The sequence below is a fragment of the Lepidothrix coronata genome, unplaced genomic scaffold (genome assembly GCF_001604755.1).
Source record: "Lepidothrix coronata isolate B3197 unplaced genomic scaffold, Lepidothrix_coronata-1.0 Scaffold262, whole genome shotgun sequence".
Lineage (NCBI taxonomy): Eukaryota > Metazoa > Chordata > Aves > Passeriformes > Pipridae > Lepidothrix > Lepidothrix coronata.
The window spans coordinates 455,811-476,964 of NW_016690442.1; the positions used below are offsets into that span (position 1 = coordinate 455,811).

At 39.8% G+C, this 21,154-nt stretch overlaps 1 protein-coding gene across 12 annotated transcripts in view; it reads left to right on the top strand.

Moving 5' to 3' along the window:
• Nucleotides 1-21,154, top strand: part of TTLL5 (tubulin tyrosine ligase like 5) — a 139,150-nt gene that overhangs the window by 58,712 nt on the left and 59,284 nt on the right. For 11 of the 12 annotated variants that reach the window (XR_001878194.1, XR_001878195.1, XR_001878196.1 and 8 more), the window contains 5 exons: nt 766-866; nt 4,717-4,850; nt 5,453-5,566; nt 5,964-6,374; nt 8,173-8,363. Coding sequence is in view for 9 of the 12 variants with exons in the window: in XM_017835686.1 (XP_017691175.1) it covers nt 766-866; nt 4,717-4,850; nt 5,453-5,566; nt 5,964-6,374; nt 8,173-8,363 (951 nt within the window). In the remaining 3 variants the exon portion in view is untranslated. The remainder of the gene's footprint in view (nt 1-765; nt 867-4,716; nt 4,851-5,452; nt 5,567-5,963; nt 6,375-8,172; nt 8,364-21,154) is intronic. The other variant, XM_017835691.1, reaches the window with a different exon arrangement.

Genomic DNA, 21,154 nt, shown 5'->3' on the forward strand with positions numbered 1-21,154 from the left:
ACTAGTGTCAGCCAGTTCTACTGGTGTAAAATAGATCATTTGTATCTGAGAGCTTGCTCTCATTTTCATGTGCAAAGGCTTACCACTTACTCCAGTATATTTTAGTGTATAAGTGCATGTTTGCCACAGGCTGTACTGTTTTACTTTCTTAGTTTTTGCTAAAGCAGTGTGGTTTTGGTATGTATATAAGCCCTCAGCAATTGGCTGCATGACTAAAGAGATTAACTCAAGAGAAATACTGTTTACAGTGGAAAATGTGGATTCATCAGTAGACATCCTTGATTCAGTTTCTTTATTATAATTTTTTGTTTTTTTTCCCTCCTTCCTGAATATCTGTCTACTTTTGGGACAAATGCTCCAATAAAAGCTGTTTTGAGGAACTCTATTTGTGACATAAACAACAAAAGTAGAGAGGGGACCTAATATCCGTAAATAATGATTTTAATTTTTTTTCTCCTCCATACTCCCTTATGTCTCAGCAAAGAGTGTATTTGAAGGAACAGCACATATTTATGAAGGCTTGATCTTTTCTCAGCAAATAAATTATGTCAGGTGGAAGAATTAAGAGTTTAGTGTATGCTTAGGGTGCTGTCACTGGGGCTCTCTTTTTTTATTCATGCTCTTGCGCGTAGTGAAATACTTATAATTTGGCTCTTTGGAGTTGACGTTCTTTTTTCTTAGATCCCATGGAACTGTTTTTTGTATTCTTGGAGCTGTAGATATGCCATGGAACAGAGAGACACTTACTGATACTGCTTTTAACAGGAAACGGAGCAGATGGTTCAGAAAAGATCAAAAAAGAAACAGGAAGAGGAGGAGGAGGGAGTGAATCCTGAAGGTTTTCAGAACTTTATTACCAAAGCAAGGTAAGAATAGATTTTATTTGCTTTGATAAAGGATCTCCAAGCCCTGAAGGTGATGAGGTTATTCTAAAAATGATTTGATGGATCTAAAGGCCTTTAGATACCTTTACTGACTGTAGGACCTCTTCCTGCTGGGGAGTAGAGAACTTGTCTTTTCTCTTATCTTCCTTCCAGCAACCTAACCTCACTTGTAACATCAGTGTCTGTTGCATAGAGAAGGACATACAATAGATGTTTTGACCATTAAGTAGCTTCCCAAAGTGGTTGCCCTGGCCTGTGTAAATTTCAAATGGATGCTGGTGAACTAATGGTTTCTTTTTCTGTGACACTGGAGTAAATACGGCAATACTTTGGAAGGAGAATGAAACTGGAATTGCTGCTCAGATAATCTTGAGCTGCTGAGGCCAAACAGTAGTTATGGCTCTGACGCTTAAGTTTCTTCTCTTATGCTTGCTCCCTCTCTTCAGGAAGTCTCCAGGTCTGGACTTTGAGATGAGCAAGGATGGGAGTTAGGCCTCTTATTTGGCCTGCTAAGGCAGTTCAGTGCAAACAGTTACTTTCACAATGAAAAAGCAGCATTTTCTGTCTCTGAGCTTTGTCTGCCTTAAAAGAGTCTAGTAGGAAGCACATTTTGAAAATAGTTAAGTATTGGAGAAGAGACTGAGGGGGGACACTTTGTTGCAGTGTACAACTTTCTCATGATGGGAAGAGGAGGGGCAGGCACTGATCTCTTCTCTGTGGTGACCAGTGACAGAATCCGAGGGAATGGCCTGAAGTTGTGTCAGGGGAGGTTTAGGTTGGATATTAGAGAGGGTTTCTTCACCAAGAGGATGGTTGAGTGCTGGAACAGACTCCCCAGTGAAATGATCACAGCACCAAGCCTGACAGAGTTCAAGAAGTGTTTAGATGATACTCCTCAGGCACGTGGTGTGACTCTTAGGGATGGTCCTGTGCAGGGCCAAGAGTTGGAGGCAATGATCCTTTTGAGTCCCTCTTAAATCAGCATAATCTGTGATTCTGTGAAGTATTCCTTAAGGCCTGTAGCATTGCATGAAAACCAAGTGTTATTACAGCCATCTGACTATGGAGAGGTCTGAAATTCTTCAGTGAACTGGAATTACTTTTTCTAAGTCTCTGATTCTTGAGCACTAAAAGTAATTCCTCTTGACTCCATTATTTAACCCATGTATTACATATTTATATGGGCAATGACCCCTTGTGCTGGTTTAAAGGTAAACCAGCAGGGGAAAATGAACTCAACCCAAAAGAGAGATTATAAGTCAGAATAACAATTTAATAAAATAATACAATAAGTACGATTATACAGACAAACAATTGGTTTTAACCCACAAAACCCAAATGTATAACCCAGCACCCTGGGGCATGAACAGAGTGGTGTTCTTTGGGCCCCCTGAGTCCAAAGTAAAGGGAGAGGGGAAAAACCTGTTGGTGAGAGTGCTGTTGCAGTCTGGTCAAGAGTGCTGTTGCAGTGTGGTCAAAAGTGGTGATTGCAGTCTGGTCGAGGATGGTGGTCTGCAGTCTTCCTCTGGATCCCACGAGTGGTTAAAAAAGTCCCAAGACTCCAAGATTATATATTCTCCAGTTCAGGCAGGAATGCTCAGTACTTCCCTCAGGGCGGGGAGTTCATCAATGGGCGTGAGGACAAAAACACCCTTCTATCTGGCAGACCTCTTAGCACCTAGTTTATAGCCTGAGGAGTCAGGGGGGCTCTGGGCAGAGGGTTCGAATAGTCTATTGACAACAGTTTCTGGGAAATGGCATGGAAGATGTAGAATACACAGTTTTGGGTTACACCTATCCAGTGATGAACTGGTCTCAGCTGTCCTAACTAGGATACCCCTTTCAATATCTGGACAGGTAGAGTTTACCTGCGTTTTTATGCTCATCTGTTTTCTCTTGGAAGATTGATGGTCAGTGCTGCTTTTTCATGACCAGTTATGAAACCATTCTTTCTTTTTCTATGTTCAGATAGCGCTCTTGGTGAATGATTAGAAGTGGGTGATATCTGAGATGTCTTAACTAAGTTCAGGAGATTTCACAGTCTCTCTTGATGATACATTCTCATGAAAACAAGTAATTTTACCTTTTGCTAATATAATTGATGGAGTCATTACTCTAACAGATTTATAGGCTCCCAGAAAAATCTTGTTGCTTTTTGGATAAAGATGTCTGACTACCGTACACCACAGGATCTACTCCTCTAGCTAGAATGCATATTACATAGGCCTATGGCATGCTCTTGCTCCTCTGACCTTTCTGGCCACTAAAATGTCTGTTGTGTCCTAGTGCAGGTCATTTTCCTTTTTGTCAGAAAAGCTAAGAGATGGCTGCATGGGACAGAACTGCATACTCTTCTGTTTCCATGTTATTGGCTGTCATGCCATTGTGGCCTGATGCACAATCTAGGCTGAGGATGGAGATTTTTGCTAGATCATTTGCCTGAATGATAAAGAATGGTTTGCCAATGATCAGGCAATTTCTGGTGATCTTTCCGTTTCTTATTAAGTATCAGGTATGTTTGAAAACTCTGGTATCTGACACTACTTGGCACTGTGCTTGAAGCTTAAATCAGTGAGCTAGTCATTTGGAACAAAGCAGAGGGGATAGATTTCCACTTTGAGTGTTTGTTCTGCAGTACAGTGGAGAAAATGGGTGAAAAATGTTGCTTCTTAATTGAGATTGTCTCATTGACTCTCTAACTTTGATACCACATGGATGGCATTGTGTTTAGTTACACATATGTTATGACCATTGATTCTAAATGTCCTTAGTGCATTGTAAAAGCATATACTTATACTGCTAACTTCACTTTAAAAGCTTACAGCACCTTTTCACCAACAACTTCTCATTCTTACATTTCCTTTTCACCTCTATTCTCATTGGTTTGGGAGAAAAGGTGAACTTCGCAGCATGCCCTGAAGGTCCAAACTGCAATGTATCAGCTTTAGACATTGCTTTTACCAAAGCTCAGGCTAGCTAAGACTAGTTATACATGTGATATGCAGAGGATATTTTGAAGGATTCTAACTGTTACTATTCTAATTTATATTCCTGTTTTATGTTTTCTTGTAGTGTTACTGGCACTGTACTTTGTGCTTTTGGTGTTTGCTCTGCCATATAGCCATTCAGTAGTGTTGAGGCAACACTATAAAGCAAAAGGAAAGCTAATCAAAACAATTAGAATTACAACTTGCATAAGCTCTAATAAGAATGGCCAAGTAAATGATACTGGTTTGGGACCAATAGGTGTTTAGGATACTGGGGCAGTTGTACTTTCTTCTTGTAAAGAAAATGAGAAACATATGCAAGTTTTCTAAGTTTCACAAAAATATTACCTGCTCTGTTTGTCCTGCAGTTTTGGCTTATTAACAAGCTTTTTCCTTCTCTTTCCTCTTCTCCCCCCTCTGCTGAGTAGAAACTACTAATGATGAATATAAAACAGAGGCTGAGCTGAGTTCTCTTGTGAAAAGATAGCTGCTTGTTCTAAAGAGCACCTGGGGAAGATTCACAAATTTAGCCGTGAATGGAATCTCTCGTGTTGACCTGATCTCCCCAAATGTGTTTGGTTCACTTGCTCTTTATTTATCCTGGGAAGGCTTGAATTTTCTACTGCATAAGAAGATGGCATTTCAGTGGGATTCTCAGGTTTAGCCAAGGCATGTTGCTTTCCTTCTGCTCTTACCCTGCGGAACTGAGCAAGGCATTAGCTTGTCTGGTCTCACCTTTTTTTTCCACTCACCTCTTGAGTCTCATTATCACTTCTTGTCTTTTACATGAATGCAAAAAAGTGTAGCATCCTCACTCTACATCCATTCTTCTCTCTTTATTGTAGTGAAAGTGACCTGGAGGAAGTACTGACATTTTACACACACAAAAACAAATCAGCAAGTATCTTCCTAGGAGCAAAATCCACAAGCACAAAACACAGGAACAGCAGTCACCAGTCAGAGAAGCAGCCCCGAGGTGGTAAGTTTTGCAGGCAGTTCTGAGATGATGTTGCGAAGACAAATCCGGTTTAACTTGTCTGAAAAAAGAACAACCCCTCCATAATGTTATTCGGTTTTGAGGTTGCATATCTTTTTCTTTTTAACTCACTGTTATGTGAAGACTAGGGTAACTGCACTCCTAACTTTGTTGCCTGAAGTGAAATGGAATGAATCTGGACTGGCAATTATAAGGAACTAAATATGGTGGGGCATGACTGAAATGAAAATGTGCGAACTGAAGCCCATAAGAATTAAAATGAACAGAGAATTCTGAAATCAAAGTAAGGGATGAAAGAAATCAAGGCCTGAATTGTGCTGCCTACAGTGAGCATACTGACTAGAGGGCTGAAACTGTATATTTGAGCCTGATTAGGCATTTCATGGAAGCAGGAACAGTGCCAGACATATATCCAGTAGTCCACACTACTATACTTGACAGCTCAATTGTCATCAATAAAGCTGCGTGGTCTACAGGAAATATTAGCAAGAAAGTCTATTATGGTAAGGTTAATTCTGTAGTCTTCTGATGATGATACCACAGTGTGCAATGTTTTACATCCTAACTCCTTGATTTTGTTATAGAGCATCCTGAGGTGGTGGAAAAAATAAAAGGTGATCATCCCAAAAGTTCAGTTGCAGATCTGCCTGCAGAAGGAGCACTAAAAGGCTATAAACCCAAAGAAATTAAATCAACCTGTAAGTGAACTGGCTTAAATCATCATCAAGAAAAAAAATCAAAGGCATATAGTGTTTTTAATACAGTTTTAGACAAAGGTTGGAACCTTTGGGTTCAAACTGAGAGATTCAAATTCCCAATTTTGGGGAAGATTCTTCAGGTTTTACTTTTAAATGCAGTAGAAGATACTGTAAAGTGGGCACTAGGTAAGAGTTAGCTGCCTCTCTGTTGGGGGAAGATCTAAATATGGCAGGCCTTGAAAGAGGATATTTATCATGTAGAGCCTTTTCTTGTCTGCTGGTAGATAAGGTTATTTTGGCTTCAGTGTGTCTGAATAGAGGCATATGTGTGTTGATATTATGGAAGGATTTAAAAAGCAGCTTTTTCTCATATAGTGCGTTCATTATCTTTCTGTAGTTCCAGAAGGACCCACCTTCTCTTTAAATGCTGAAGTGAAATTACCTCGATGCAGCCGTTCTAGTGCTTCTTCCTCTGTTTCTGGTGCAACATTCCAGAGAAGTACCAGTTCCTGGGTACCATCTCAGCCTGCAGCCTCTGAAAATTCACAGGTGGATGGTCACCATTCATTGCCGGCTCCTCCAGTTGCTCCCAGGCTGATTCAGTCCCCACCCCCACTACCCTCCTTGCAGAGCACAGCTCCTGACAGCTCTTCTGTCTTCACAAACCCAGTGTCCAGTGAGACTTGTAGCCTTGCAGGGTTACATCGTTGTCGTCCTGGTAGTTACACCATTGGCCCATTCTCGTCTTTTCAGAGAGCTGCTCAGATCTACAGCCAAAGATTGTCCCGACCATCTTCTGCAAAAGTCGGTGAGTGTTCTGGGATGCATAATAACCTGCTAGTTGAGTACAGAGATGTTCTGGAGTAGGTAAAAATTTTATGTTTCCAGAATTGAATTTTGTTGAATGGTGCTAAATTTCTCACAGGAAGTAGGATTGCAGGATGCAACCCTTGTTTTGCCAGAGATACCCTTTTATTGACCAGATGAACAGGCAATCATAGAATCATTTAGGTTGGAAGAGACCTTTAAGATCATTAAGTCCAACAATTCCTTCATCAAGTCCTACCAAGTCCCCCACTAAACCACGTCCCTAAAAGCCCCATCTACGTGTCTTAAATACCTCCCTGGATGGTGACTCAGCCGCTTCCCTGTGCAGCTTGTTCCAGTACTTGACAACCCTTTTGGTGAAGAAATTTTTCCTAATATCCAATCTAAACCTTGCCCAGTGCAACTTGAGGCCATTTCCTCTTGTCGTGTCGCTTGTCATTTGGGAGAAGAGGCCAACCCCTACCTCACTACAACCTCCTTTCAGGTAGTTGTAGAGAGTGATAAGGTCTCCCCTCAGTCTTGTGCTTTGAACTTGTTCAGAAAGAGCTGAGAAATTAAATATTGTATGTTTTCTTTATTATATTACTGAAATAATTTCACTTTAGTGATTTTAAATGATTTTAGTGATTTTAATATTGTTTTTATTAGCAGAAGCCCTGTCCTCTCTATGTGCTGTTCTTAGTTCTTTGGCTGTCTATCAAGCATAGAAATCTTGTAATGAAACCTTGTAGGTGTTGAATACTTAAAAGCGTGTCAAGACCTCCAAAAAAGAAAGATCTGAGTGACTTGTTACTGAAACTCATTCTCTAGGATGTTTCAGCACTGCCATATCCAAGAGTATCCTAAAACCACGATTTAGAGACTTCTCATCTATCATGCTGGGGTAGAACACAGTTGAACAATGCAAATTTAGAGTGTAAGGAACGTGAAGGGTAGAAGAAACTGTAGGAATTTGGGTGCAGACTATAATCTATTTGAAAAGTTTTGGGAACCACATATAGGCTAAGAGCTTGGTTCTGATAATACCTAATTTTTTGTATTTTGAATGATGGTATGTATTTGTTTTAGGTTGTGTGTCAGGGTCAGCACATGTTCACTAGGGTTGCTATATATAATAACAACAGAATCACAGAATATGTAGAGTTGGGAGGGACCCACAAGGATCATCAAGTCCAACTCCTGGTCCTGTACAGGACCAACCCTGAGAGTCACGCCACGTGCCTGAGAGTATCAACCAAATACTTCTTGAACTCTATCAGGCTTGGTGCTGTGACCACTTCCCTGGGGAGCCTGTTCCAGCACTCAGCTACCCTCTTGGTGAAGAACCTTTTTCTAATATCCAACCTAAACCTCCCCTGACACAACTTCAGGCCATTCCCTCGGATTCTGTCACTGGTCACCACAGAGAAGAGATCGGTGTCTGCCTCTCCTCTTCCCCTCAGGAGGAAGTTGAAGACTGTGAGCTTTCTGGCATTAAAATAAATCTTACTTTCCAGCTGAAGAGCTTACTTGAAGAGATCCATTTGCCTTTAGGAAAAACATTATAAATTTAACTTATGTAACACCAGCCAGTGTTCTCTGGAATTGGGTGCCACTAGATATATTATAATAAAGGGAATACAGGTCTGGAGTTGATAATTGCTCATAGAGGCAATACCCATGAAGAATAGAGGTATTCTGTATTCTTCCTAGTGGCATATCTGCTTTTATGTCTCTATGATCAGCAGGCTGAGTCTGACATACTGCTGGGTAAGCATATCAAAATGTTTGTTTGATAGGTTTGTGCCATCGCAGTTCAAGTGGGCAGCGTGTGGGCTCAGCCAGGATGCAAAAAGAAGCCGAATATACTTCTTCCCAGAGCAAGTGTCACGGCCCCAGTATGGCAGCAGCAGAACTGCATCAGCTGACAGAAAAGCAAGCAGCCTGTCAGTATTCCCCACCAAGCCACGTCAGTCTCCTTACACAGCAGGTATGTAAGCACTAAAGCTGGAGTCCCTGTGCAAGAGAGAAGTTTGTTGCAGGCTTCTGTGTCAGCACTGGGCTGGGATGAGACATGCTGTAAGGAGTAAATCTCATGAAAATTGATTTCTGTCATCTTGTTGTTTTGGAGTGTTTACAGTAACCAAAATTTTAATTTTCTGTGAGATTACAAGAATGTTGCTGAAGTCCTTTTATAGGAGACAGTGAGACTGAGCAGAGAATTAGAAAATATGTTATAAAAATGAAATCCATGCCTTGTCTTGTTAAACAGTAAAACCAAGTCTTTTCAGATTTAGGCTTCCATGCAATTTGCTTCCTCATTGCTCCAGTGTGTCATCACAGTGCTGGGAATGAAAGTCTGTGGAATGGGTTCTGATGTAAATTCTATATTCCAATAACATTATAAAGACATAATGAAGTACTTACTAACATGGGAAATGATAATCCTTTTGTTAAACATGGTGATATATATCAAACTTACATTGAGTTCTGGTAGAATTCCACTTAGTTTCATATTTCTTTTTGAGTTATGTCCTAAATGGCTACACACATAGACCTTTTTTTCTTCATAATATACTGTAGTTGTACTCATCATAGGTGTTCAAGTTGGACATTTCTTAGTTAATTAAGCTGCCAACTGGAGATTCTCCAGAATAGGCATTTTACCTTGGAAAATAATTTTTTTTCTCTTTATCTGCTGGAGAAAAACAATTTAAATGTCTTTGTTCTAATTCTTTGGTTTTGGAAGTATTGTTTTAAATTTATGTTTTGCTAAGTTTTCTGAGGCGTGTTTAATAGTTGCAACAGCTGCTGCTATTTGCTTCTTTTTGCTTCTTTCAATTTTATTGATATATGTTTGGATTTTTAATATCTGGTTAAATGATTGGCAGTATGTTTATTTCAAAATGCGGGATGCATTTATAACTCTAGGAAGCTGAATGATTTTTCTTTGCAGATAGGTCTTCACCTTTTAACGGATAAGTCACAAAAGCACAGCCCCTTCATGCTGATGGACTCAGCAGAGAATGTGAGCACTGAATATACTAGTGATGCTGAGGACTGATCTTGTACCAGGCCAGATCCTATTTAGGCAAATTGTTCTTGTTCGCTTGTCCGGTGATACTCAGAGCTGTCAGTCTGGTTCTCAGCTGGTTTTAAGTTAAACTTTGTTGATAAAACTATTCAAAGGAACTTGGTAGTGAAACATTTTCATTCAGGAAATGCTGACTTGTTGAAAGCTAAATATATGATGGAAACTGCCTCCAGGGATAAAAGTTAGTATCTAAACAAATATTTGGGAAAAAATTTGAAATTCATCTGTTTCGTTTCAGTCTTTTCAGAAAGGAACTTTTAAAAATAAATTCATGGACTTTTTCCCTAAAACCATTCATTACCCGTTCTGCTCTTACTGCTTGGGTTTCTTAGGTCTATCTGGAGGAACCAAGGTGTCTTCTTGCAGCCATTTTTGTAGCTATTAAATGATTTTTAAACTTCTCTATTCCTACTATGGCTAATTACTGCTAGTTAAATTAGAAAGAATAGAAAGGGGAATTCAGAGAGGAATTCACAAAGCTCTGCATGGGAAGGGCAGTGTAGCTTCCTGGGCACAGCTGTTTTGAGTGACAAAGGAGCATATTCCAGTGGCAACTGAAACCTGTTTAGCCGTCAGCCAATCAGTGTAGGTGTACTATCGGCAGAGGGGATAGAGACAGATTGTGCTAAGACCAATATGATCAACAAAATGTCCGTTTATTACAAGAAGGATACTCATTATATACTGCTTCTACATCCCGATGCATGATCACCTCTTCAACGGTATTGGGTACATAAGAAAAACATACTTTGTTGTCCAGTGCTAATTGGACTACAACAGGTGTCCATATGATCTTGAGGGGACACGTTTACCCTCTTGAAACTCCACCTTCACCTTGACACTGATCCTCCTTTGTTCTAACTTCAAGGGCTGAAGCCATGTTAGCTACGCAGTTTCTTTTACTGTTTGTGCTTTAGCTATGCCAAGGCAAGGCCTACAGAAATGCAGAGGAAATTGTTCACACACAGTCTTTGTTCTCCCAACAGTATACTCAAGTCTGAAACAGGCTATGAAGTACAGGGATAGCTCTGGAAATGTGTTGGTTATAATAAATGTGTCTGCATTGCTTTTTGCTTTTGAGTTCTTCCAAGATATTAACCACAGAAGAAGTGGGAAATGTGTAGTAGGACAATGGAGGTGCTAATTTCCTTCTTTGTGACAAGCAAATAATAGACACCTCAGCTCCTACTAGACATTGTAGGTTTTCTGACTGATATATTTTGTGTTTAACTATGCAGTGTTTTTACAGGCTTTGGTTCAGTAGTGAAATATAGAAACATGGCTTGGGTTGCATTTGTCATCTTCTGTCATCATGAAAAAGATCCATGTAGAAAGGAATTCATGAGTCAATGAAAAGTTTAGAGCTGGAGTTCTATCTGACAACGAGTTTCATTCCTGAGCCTGTGTCCTTTCATTTCTAGACTTCTGCTCTCTACTGTGGTTCTCCTGGCCATGTTTTTTAAATGATTCCTTTGGAGAAATGAAATCTGAAGCTTGTTTAGTATGAAAATTCAGATTTAGTTTAGGACAGTTTTTAAGGCAATCTGCCTCTTCAGTGCAGAATTTATGGCACATAGTAATTCTAAGCTGAGACCATTATTTTAGTCACACTTGAAAAAGCAGTGTTTTAAAAAGTTCAGATGTAGCTGCAAAGCCTGATGGACATAACTAACGCATACAAGTTACTACTTGTGCTTTTTTTTTTTTAACCTAGATGCATTCTACTCTTCTGTCATCAAAGAGTCATTCTGATTACTTTTTTCATCCAGCCTGACTTTTAAAGCCTGTTTTGCAACAAGGACCAAGGGGTTTTGTGAGAAGACAGGGCTGCCATGACACTGAAGGGCAATAAGAGGTATTGGCGTACAATAAAAGCATAATAGTATGACAGCAAGTACCTCTACAGGGAAAACTGGAGGAGCCAAGAAAGGCTTGGGCTTATTGTTGAGGGACCTGGAACCAGGACACCTGGTTTTGAGCTGCTAGGCATGGGTGTGGATTTGAAGCAAAGAGATTGAATAAATAGAAATGCAGGCATTGCAGAGTAGGCTGGCAGTATGGAAGGTGATTTGCAGAATGATAGATATCGTGGATTTGGGCAGACCAGGATTTGGTCTGAACCAGGAAGGGGAAAATGGAGGCAGAAAAGACAGAAACATGTGATAGAGGATTTAGTAAACAGCTAGAGGGAATGGGGAAGTCAAAAGACTGTTGGTCTGGGCTGAAAGGGGGAAAGGCTTGAGATGGGAGTTTTTGGGGATTCTGGGTTGTGAAACACTGGTGGCTTTGGGACAAGACAATTAAGGGATTGAAAACTGAGAGAAGGTGAGAGATAGGTCTCATAACCAGCTGACTTAAACAGGGCACTACTCTCCTATGCATTTCTAGACAGGAGATTCTGAATTGTTGTTTTCCCCCTTTTCAGTCCTCTGTTTACACCACTTGAAATATGATAGTATTTTTAAAAAAGCATTCTAAAATAAATTGCTGTGAAGATGATCCCTGGAAGAGAACATTACTTACCTAAATAATAAAAATAGTACAATTGTTTAAAACCATTCCAGAAACCTGGAGTTAGTTCGCTTTGTTTGTAAGTGTCTGTATGAAAGGGACTTGATATTTCAATTTAATTATGTTTCATGATAAGATTAGGATCATTTATTTGAAGGGGTATATGACTTAAAAATACTGCTGTTGCTGTAGGGTGTGTTTCTTTTCAAAGGGCAAGAACTATGTAAGAGTTGAATGTCTTTGTCTGTGCCTTGGTTCCCTTTGTTGTGCCCGGATTTTGGGGGCTGGAGTGCTCTGAATGCATACCTTCTTCCAGGAGCAGCTGGGAAGCTTGTTTTTCATTGCCATTTTTGTGAGAATTGCTTCTAGTATCCATGCACTAGACCCAGTGTGGGTCTCTGGGGTTCCCAGGAATGTAGCCTCAGCAGTTGTGCTTGGAATGATGTTGTCATTCTGGCTGGGACTCCACCTCTGTCCCTCTCCAATCTCTGCTGTTCTTCACTGTTCCCTTCCCATGTCCAAAGCACCTGTTTTATATTTCCTCTCTTACACTCTTGTTTTCTAGCCTCTATATTAAATTAGTTTATTATTTATTTATTTTTATTGATAGATTTTTATTAGTTATTGATATTATTTTATTATTGACTGCCGAAATGTTGATGTTCAAAGGCAAAATTTTAAGTGTAAGTGTCTGATAGACTTTGAATAAGATGTTTAAAATATGTCCTCTTAAGAAAACAAGATTTTTGTGATTACATCAGCTTTCTGTCTTGACAGCCTTCTCCATTCACTTCTGAAACACCAGATGGGAACTTCACACTGATACTCAGAATGTGCAATTCTTAGTATATGGGAGATGGAGATGGTAGGAAGCTAAAGCTTTCCTGATGTGTGGTTTTGTTCCATTGTACTCAGTTTTCAGTCCTCACAAAGCGTATGAGAACATTTTGCCTTTAATTTGTGTTTTTAAAAAATATTTTCCGTTATATTGTATGAAATGTCATTAGTGCATCCTCATTCTTGCAACCTGGAGAAAACAAGAGTGCCTTCACAGTGATATACAACAGAAAAATTGATCTAGAGTCCTTAAGAATCATTATTTAATTCCTTTGCATCACTGTACAATGCCTTACTGCCCAGTTGCAGGAATGAATGAGAGATGAATAGAGAGAAAAGTGGAGCAGTATTATTCTATCTTAGACTAGAAAAGGAGAAGTTGTTTGGGTAACTTCTGTAGCTGTCTTTAATGGTAAGAGCAGAAAAGATGTTGCCTTAAGGACACATTTGAGTATGACAATCTTCAGTTATGTTATGAAGGATATGGTCTGTATCAGGGCCAGTGCTATTCAGTGTCTTCATCAGTGACACAGGGGCATCAGGTGCACCCTCAGCAGGATGGCCATCCAGAGGGACCTGGACAAGCTTGAGGAGTGGGCGTATGGGAATCTTGTGAGACTTAACAAGACTAAGTACAAAGTGCTCCACCTGGATCAGGGCAACCCCTGGTATCAATACAGGCTGGAGGATGAACAGATAGAGAGTGGCCCTGCCGAGAAGGACTTGGGAGTGCTGGTGGGGTGAGAGGCTGGACATGACCTGGCAATGTGCACTTGCAGCCCAGAAAGCCGATTGTGTCCTGGGCTGCATCAAAAAAAGTGTGGGCAGCAGGTCCAGGGAAGTCATTCTGCCCCTCTACTCTGCTCTGTGAAACCCCACCTGGAGTAGTGTGTCCAGCTCTGTGGTCCCCAGCACAGGAAGGACATCAATCTGTTGGAATGAGTCCAGAGGAAGGCCACCAAGATGATCAGAGGGCTGAAGCACCTCTCCTGTGAAGACAGGCTGAGATAGTTGGGATTGTTCAACCTGGAGAAGAGAAGGCTCTGAGGTGACTTTATTGTGGCCTTCAGTACCTAAAGGGTGTCTACAGGACAGCTGGAGAGAGACTTTTTACAAGGACACGTAGTGATAGGACAAGGGGGAATGGCTTCGAACTTGACGCTTGATATTAGAAATTCTTTACTGTAAGGGTATTGAGACACTGGAAGAGATTGCCCAGAGAAATTGTGGATTCTCCATCCCTGTAAGAGTTCGAGGACAGGTTGGATAGGGCCCTCTGAGCAATCTGCTCTAGTGGAAGGTATCCCTGCCCACGCTGGTAGAGGCTGGAACTAAATGATCTTTATGGTCCCTTCCAACCCAAATGATACTATGATATTATGATAAATATTCAGCATTAAAAATTAATGTGTACACTGTAGTGTCTAAGGAGAGAATTTATTGTTAAATATAGCTGTTAACAATGAATGTTAGCTTTTACTTCTGAGGAATTTTATTCAATTACATTTATTTAAAACCACAGGTTTATGATGTTTCTGTGATTACATAAAATCTATAGTAAATCTAATTCTGAGATTATGACAACAGTGGGAGTTATGTACCTGTATCCATAACATATCTTTCAAACACTGCCTAATTTTTGCCTAAATTATATACCAGCTAACTATGGTACCCCACAGCATCCAGAAATAGAAAGGTGTGCCTCTAGTTAACTGCCCGGTATGTCTGGGAGCAAGCAACACAGAGATCTCTATCGAAAATGTGCCTTTGAGGATCCAGCATTAACCTGGTAAGTCCGTGGCTGAGTAGGATGATAAGGAGGTATCTGATCTCAAAAGGTCATAAGAAAATGAGTAAGAAAGAGAAAGCCCCTGTTGAAATTCCTTGTTTCGACTACATTAGCCTTAATTATAGTATGTTCTTGGCTGTTTTGTGAAAGATGTTAAGTGCATAGAAGTGCAAGATCCATAAGAGTCTTTCAGTTGAGGGCTAAAATCAAGTGGAGTTCAACATATGTGCTCTGAGCTGCTGCTTAGCCAGTCAGAATGTGTATATTAATTAGCAGTGAACAAGAGTCTAGTTTGGAACTAGCTGCAATGTGTACTGCTTCTTGCTTGTAAGTTAGGAGGATGTGGGGAGGAAAGATCTTGAAGATATCATAGGCAGCAGACTTGTGAATGATGTGGTTATTTGCCAGGGAGACATGTGGCAGTGCCACAGGAAATCAGATTTCTTTAAATATGCCATTGATAGATTAATTTATTATTGCAGTGAGAATACAGTCTAGGTCTATAGAAAAATAAATTTGGAGGATGGGGGCATTAGAGGTACTAAATAATTTCTTTTGCATTATTTTTCACTATAGTAGGTAAAGAGGAGATACATTTTCTTGCCAGGTAATGAAATTAAGCTCCTAGTAAAAAAAAAAAAAAAAAAAGAAAAAATGCTTTGTGAGACTTCTATGGCTGGATGGTATACATTCAGGAGTTCAGAAACACAACAGTGAAGTGGCAAAGTTTCTGCTGAAAGGTGCAATCAGTCATAAAGCTGGTATATAGGACAGAAAGGCCACATGTGCCTTTCTGTAATAAGGATCCTAAAGTTTCCTATAAATTAAAGTAATGAGTCTTGCTCCACTAGAAGGTATATATTAAATAGAAATAGAATTTTAATTCACAGAGATAAACGTAAGTTGGGGAAAAAAACTCAAACAAAACAAACAAAAAAACCCTAACCCAAAACACCCAACCCATGTCTTATCTATTAGATTTCTTTGAACTGAGAAAAATAACATCCAGTAGAACTACTGCAACTTTTTTAAAAGTTTTTTACAATTTTAGCAAGGACTGTTAAGCCAGCAAGGTGTCTGGAAAGTTTTATTACAGATCAAAAAAAACCCCAGAAAAGAAACAAAAGAGTAACTAGTCAGTTTGCTACACTACAAGTGGCTAACTGAAGATACAGAATACAGAATATACATGGAGTGTAAAATTAAATGTTTGAAAGGAGGAGGTTCACAAGGACTGACATTTTATTACCTAAAGAATGAAAATAAAAACAAGTTGTTGCAAGGTAATATGGAGTGTGAATTTACAGTAGATTAACTACTCTGTAGTGTTCATCCATATGAACACATGCTTGTGCAGCTCATGTTTGCTACATGAGATGGCTCGTTGTCCTTCATTATAATGTGGGCTGCAAGAGTCCTGTGTTCAATGACTGTGAAGTTAGGGGTGTGCTGTAAACTCAGACTTGAGCCTACCTCCTGGTAATTTGTCAGTACATCTGTGTTCTTTTGTTGATTATTATTAGTAAAACTAAGAGAAATTTAATAGCTTCATTAATTGGACAAGACACTGGCAGATGAAATTCAATGTTTACAAATAGTGTGACAATCAATAATTTTAACCACTTAAATGACTAATCTAAAGCTTATTTCTTTAGGAAAGAAAAAATGAATTTTATTTTGGAAAGCTCAGTGGAGATACCTGTTCTGAGTCAAGCAGTAAAGGCAGCAAACAAAAGTTTTTAATTGTTTAAGGAACAGGATAAGAAATAGTATGTAATTATGTAAGCATGAATTACATAACCTCCCTTTAAAAACTGTTTTCAATTCTGGTTGCCATTCCTTAAGTGAATTCGGGGAAAAATAACTGGGATTCACAGATGAATGACTGCAACAATCAACTGCAAAATGAAATTTTAATGAGGAAGTGAAAATATTAAGTTTGTTTAGGGAGGAGATGGGCACGAAGGACTTATACTGAGCAGTGGAAGACAAGGTAAATAAAGTTGATTTTATTCATGTTTCTTATAATAAGAAGGGGATATTCAGTTTAGTAGGAAGATACTGGAATAAAAAATGATAATAAAAGTGAATAGTTACTGTCACAGAATATACTTACCTTCTGAAACTCCCTGCAACAGGATACCATTAAGGCTGAAAACTTAACAGACTGTAGTTACCTCAAACAGAATAATGAGCATTTTGCAAATGACAGATCCCTAGGTTTTAACATAAAGAAATAACAAATTCATTTTCCTTATCAATAAAATGTTTCGGTTAGATGCATGGAAGCTTAAATTTCTTCCATCTTCTGAGATATGTCAGATGGGATAGCAACTTTGCTGGGCTGTTGCTCTGAACTGACCTTTTTTCTTGTATACTGAAGAACGTGGGCTATGCTGCTGCTTCCATATTTGAGATTTTTTTTTGCTACATTGCTTTAGTGTAGTCAAGCTAAATATTTTCTTTATGGCAAGTGGGTTACTGAGACACTTGTGATTAAATCAGTATCTGAAATTAGTGATTTCCCTAGTTATGTCAATCAAATGATTGCTAATTATTTTTGCAGAGTGCTGATGTGTTTGTCAGTATGTGTAGTGATTCACCCACAGTGTTGTCAGCATGTTAACAATACAATTTTTAAATTGTCCTGAAATTTTGTTGCTCAGTTTGCCGGTTGCCCTGCATGAGCCTAAGATGGCAACAGTACAGGTGGAGAATCAAGGCAGATACATTGATGTTGAGCTGGGGAATGAGACCTGAAGATACAGTTTTGTAAGACCCTTTCATTGGATAGGGACTTAATTGCCTTTCTTGCCTTGATTTGTGATCTAGGGATCTTACTGGCTAAGTATGTGACTTCTGGACAGCTGAACTATGAGGGTGTTTTTTTGCTTGTACTTACTGTTAGCTGCTGGCCTTTCATGATGGATAGATGGATGAAGACTGTGACCAAAATAATCCAGGCTACTTTTCTCTCTGCTGTGTTTCTTACCAAGCCTTAATTCTAATGTCTGAATTTTAAATTTCATGTATGTTTAGCATAAAATATTTCCATGTGCTTGCACTGCAGGACTTTCTACAGAGAAGACATTAAAATGCACAGCATGTGTGTAGATCTAGAGCCAGGTGACTCGATCCTGGATACATATGGGTTTTTTCTTTGTGAATAGCATGCTACTTCTCTCTGAAGTATGCTGTAAGGTAAAAAGAAGGTTTTCTTCTGCAATGCTATATCTGTGTGAGGTCTGTATCACTTCCTGGTGGGGAGGGCTACAGTTGATATCTACCAGGCTATAGTACTTTGTAGTTATTAATGCTAGTGAACTGAAGAATGTGTTGAATTGGCCAGCTTCACCAGGAGGAGGAGGAAGAGAAGGAGGGGAAACGTGGTAGGAATTCTGACCCTCTCTGTGAGGGAGAGTGTGAGATTTCAGGTCCCAGCTATCATCAGGAATAGCTCCAGTTCTTGCAGTTGAGGAGTTTAATCACAGGGATAACATCAGACCACCCAGGCAAAGGCTATACAGAGCTGCCTCCATCTCTGCTATGCAAACAGTCAATACCCAAGATCCAGCAGCCAGGATTTCTGCAAACATACTGACAGATCCATAGGAGGATGAGGCGCTTTTCTTATTGTATGGTTTTTATTTGGACAGAAGGTTGAAATTAGCAAGAAGCAGATGAGTTTACTAAAGCTTAGGACCAGGGAGAGGGAGTGAGGAAGAATTGAAAGGAACGCTTTATGGTGTCCTGTGGAAATGTGCCACAGGAATCCCAAAATATCGAGCTTCATCATGTTAAACATCAGCTACGACAATATTGGAAGCCACACCACTCCTCATTTACCTGTCTTTGCACAGTGTGGTACCCTGGCCTGCCTTATCCTCAACAGAAGAAAAGTGCCACAAAGCAAACTGCCAGTCTGCCAAAACACACTGTACAGGACCCAGTGGATATCAGCTCTTTCATGTCTAGAGCTGAACAGCACAACATGGTGACTGCGACAAGACCAATAAACTTAGGGTGCAGCAAATACTTACAGGAATTTGGTGGGGGTGCTTTCCCACTGAGGTACTGTGTTTTGGGTTTTTTTCAGTGATAAGCGCTTGCTTTGACTCAACCCACTTTACCTGCATCTTAATCAGATTATTTTCCTTATATAACCATTTAATTGGTTTGTACCCTTCCACTGATGGAAAGGAAGGGAAGTGTAAAGAAAAAAGGCATCTTACTGTAGGAAGAGGAGCAAGAGGCAGGAGATCAAGTCTGAGGGGCATTCTTCTCCTCTTGTTCACATACCACTGTACTGGTGTAGGACCCCATCCCCTTCTCACCCCAGCTGTTCACACAGAAGCTGGAATTACTTTTAGTACTACTAATTTGTAGCATCAGCAGTAATGTAACTGTCTCAGCAGAGGCTGTAGGAAGTGAAAATATCAATGTAGGTTCTGCAGTGCTCAGATTGAACCCCTTTTGCTCTGAGGCTCCAAAGGGAATAGGAGGAGAGAGTTTTGTTATTATGCAGCAACATCTGTAGATAGTCACCAAACAGGCCAGGCTGAGCAGCTAGAACTCATGTTGCGAAAGATTACACCCTGATCATCAAACTTCTGGCAGGATTGTGCCTTATAAAAATCACTTCCACTGGGAAGTTCTGAGACAGAGAGTGTCTAAAAGAAAGCCTGACTTTTTCAGGAGAAGGAAGAGGGGAGTTCAGCCATCCACAGCAGCAGCACTAACTTGGGTTTTCTTTTTTCATTGTTAAATGGATGCATATGCTGGAGACACTACAAAGGAATTTGCAAGTTTGTCAGGTTTCCCAGGAATGTCTCTGGCAGGTCTTTGTCTGGAACATTTTCTGGAGACTGGAACACTTGTGCTCTCTATGCATATGTATATCCTGTAAGCTGGTAGGCTCAGAGAGCAGAGAAGGAATGTCACAGGCCTTTGGCCAGATCAGCCTTGGTAAACACACAGATTTCACACTTCCTAGCCTGCTAGCCCTAGTTCTTTTCTTCTGGCTGGTTCCTCCTGCAAATTTAAGTCTGTACGTAAAATGAGGGTGCTTTAGTAAGAGGTATGGTCAGCAAGATGGTCTGGGTAACAAAAAGGTGGTTCTAGAAAGATTTGTATTGCGTGGTTTCTTCACAGAATTTGTAGTGGGATGTTTTGTGCCACTGTTCAGACAGTGATTGTGTGTGTGTTTTATTTATGGTTTGGAGTTTCCTTTACCTCTTAAGAGAGAGTGGTGTTTATTTCCCATACTGGGATGGCCTTCAGTATCTTGTTGCATTAAGGAAGGCAAGGCAGCTGGACTGTTTCCAGTAGTACTGGCAGACCTGTGTGCTGTGTTAGACCAAGTCATGCTAGCCTGCGCTAGGTCACAGATGTACATAGGAGCTCTGTGGTAAAGCCAAGAAAATACAACATACAGTGGGGAGAGAAGAGATTAACAGTGAGTATTTATACTGTTATAGCATCTAGTCATAGTCATCTCTGAAGGCAGAAAAATATAACTGAAAGAATAAAGCAAAATTCTCTTTCTTTCCTTTTTTTTTTTCTTTTTTACAAATGGCAAGTTCTTAGCTCTTCCTCTTTGTTCAAAATTTTACTGATCTTGAAAGCATTAGATGTATCTGTCTGAGGAAGGCTTGACTATAGTGATAAGGAAGTGACTATCAACTACAGTGATAAGGAGGCCAGGTAATGAAAGAAAAACACATTTCATTTACAAGCTATTGGATAAAGATGGCATTGCTGGATGAACAATAAGTAATAAAATGGAGAATTAGGGATTGACTGAAGGGTTCTTGAGGGAGTCAGACTGGGTAAACATATGGATACATGTGCAGAGAGAGCACATGGGTAGAAATAGATCAAAGGGCTAAGGAAAACACATTACAAATGTTGAGACATTTTTGCACATTTTCAGTTTTCAGGTGGAATGGTTCCCTCTTTGAGCTTATGATGCAGTGTCATCTTGTCCTGTCTGACACATCAAAACTTTAAGATTCTGGTCTGGTCATAAGGTAGAGTAGCAGTGATCTTATGTGCATCTTACCATGATCCTTGTCCAATCTTTCTTTAAACAAAAAAGTTTCTTAATAAACTGTTCATTTACATATACCTTTGAAACTTGTTGATAGGTTACATTGTGCTGAAAACTTTGTCTTCTCCCGTTTCTGACTGTGAACTTTTTATCATTTTGAAGGTTTTTTTGGAAGAGACAAAGTAGGCCTATGATTACTGCATTCTTTTGGCATACCTCTTAGCCTTGATGTTTGAGATATGGCTTGAACTCTGGAAATCTTTTCCTCCTCACTAGTGAGAAAGATCCAAATGGAAATGTGAGATGCGTGAACTGGAGGGGATGCAAGTGTATCTCCAAGTAAGAGAAATGATCTTAGACTTTGTAGATTTTTTTAGATCTCCAATTCCCAACACTTTATAGGCCTATGACTGGCTTCTGCCAGAAAAATGCTAAAACTGCCAACTGGGGAGGGTCAAGTAGGCAATTTTTGTAGTGTACTGCTTGCTCAGTGTTGTAACA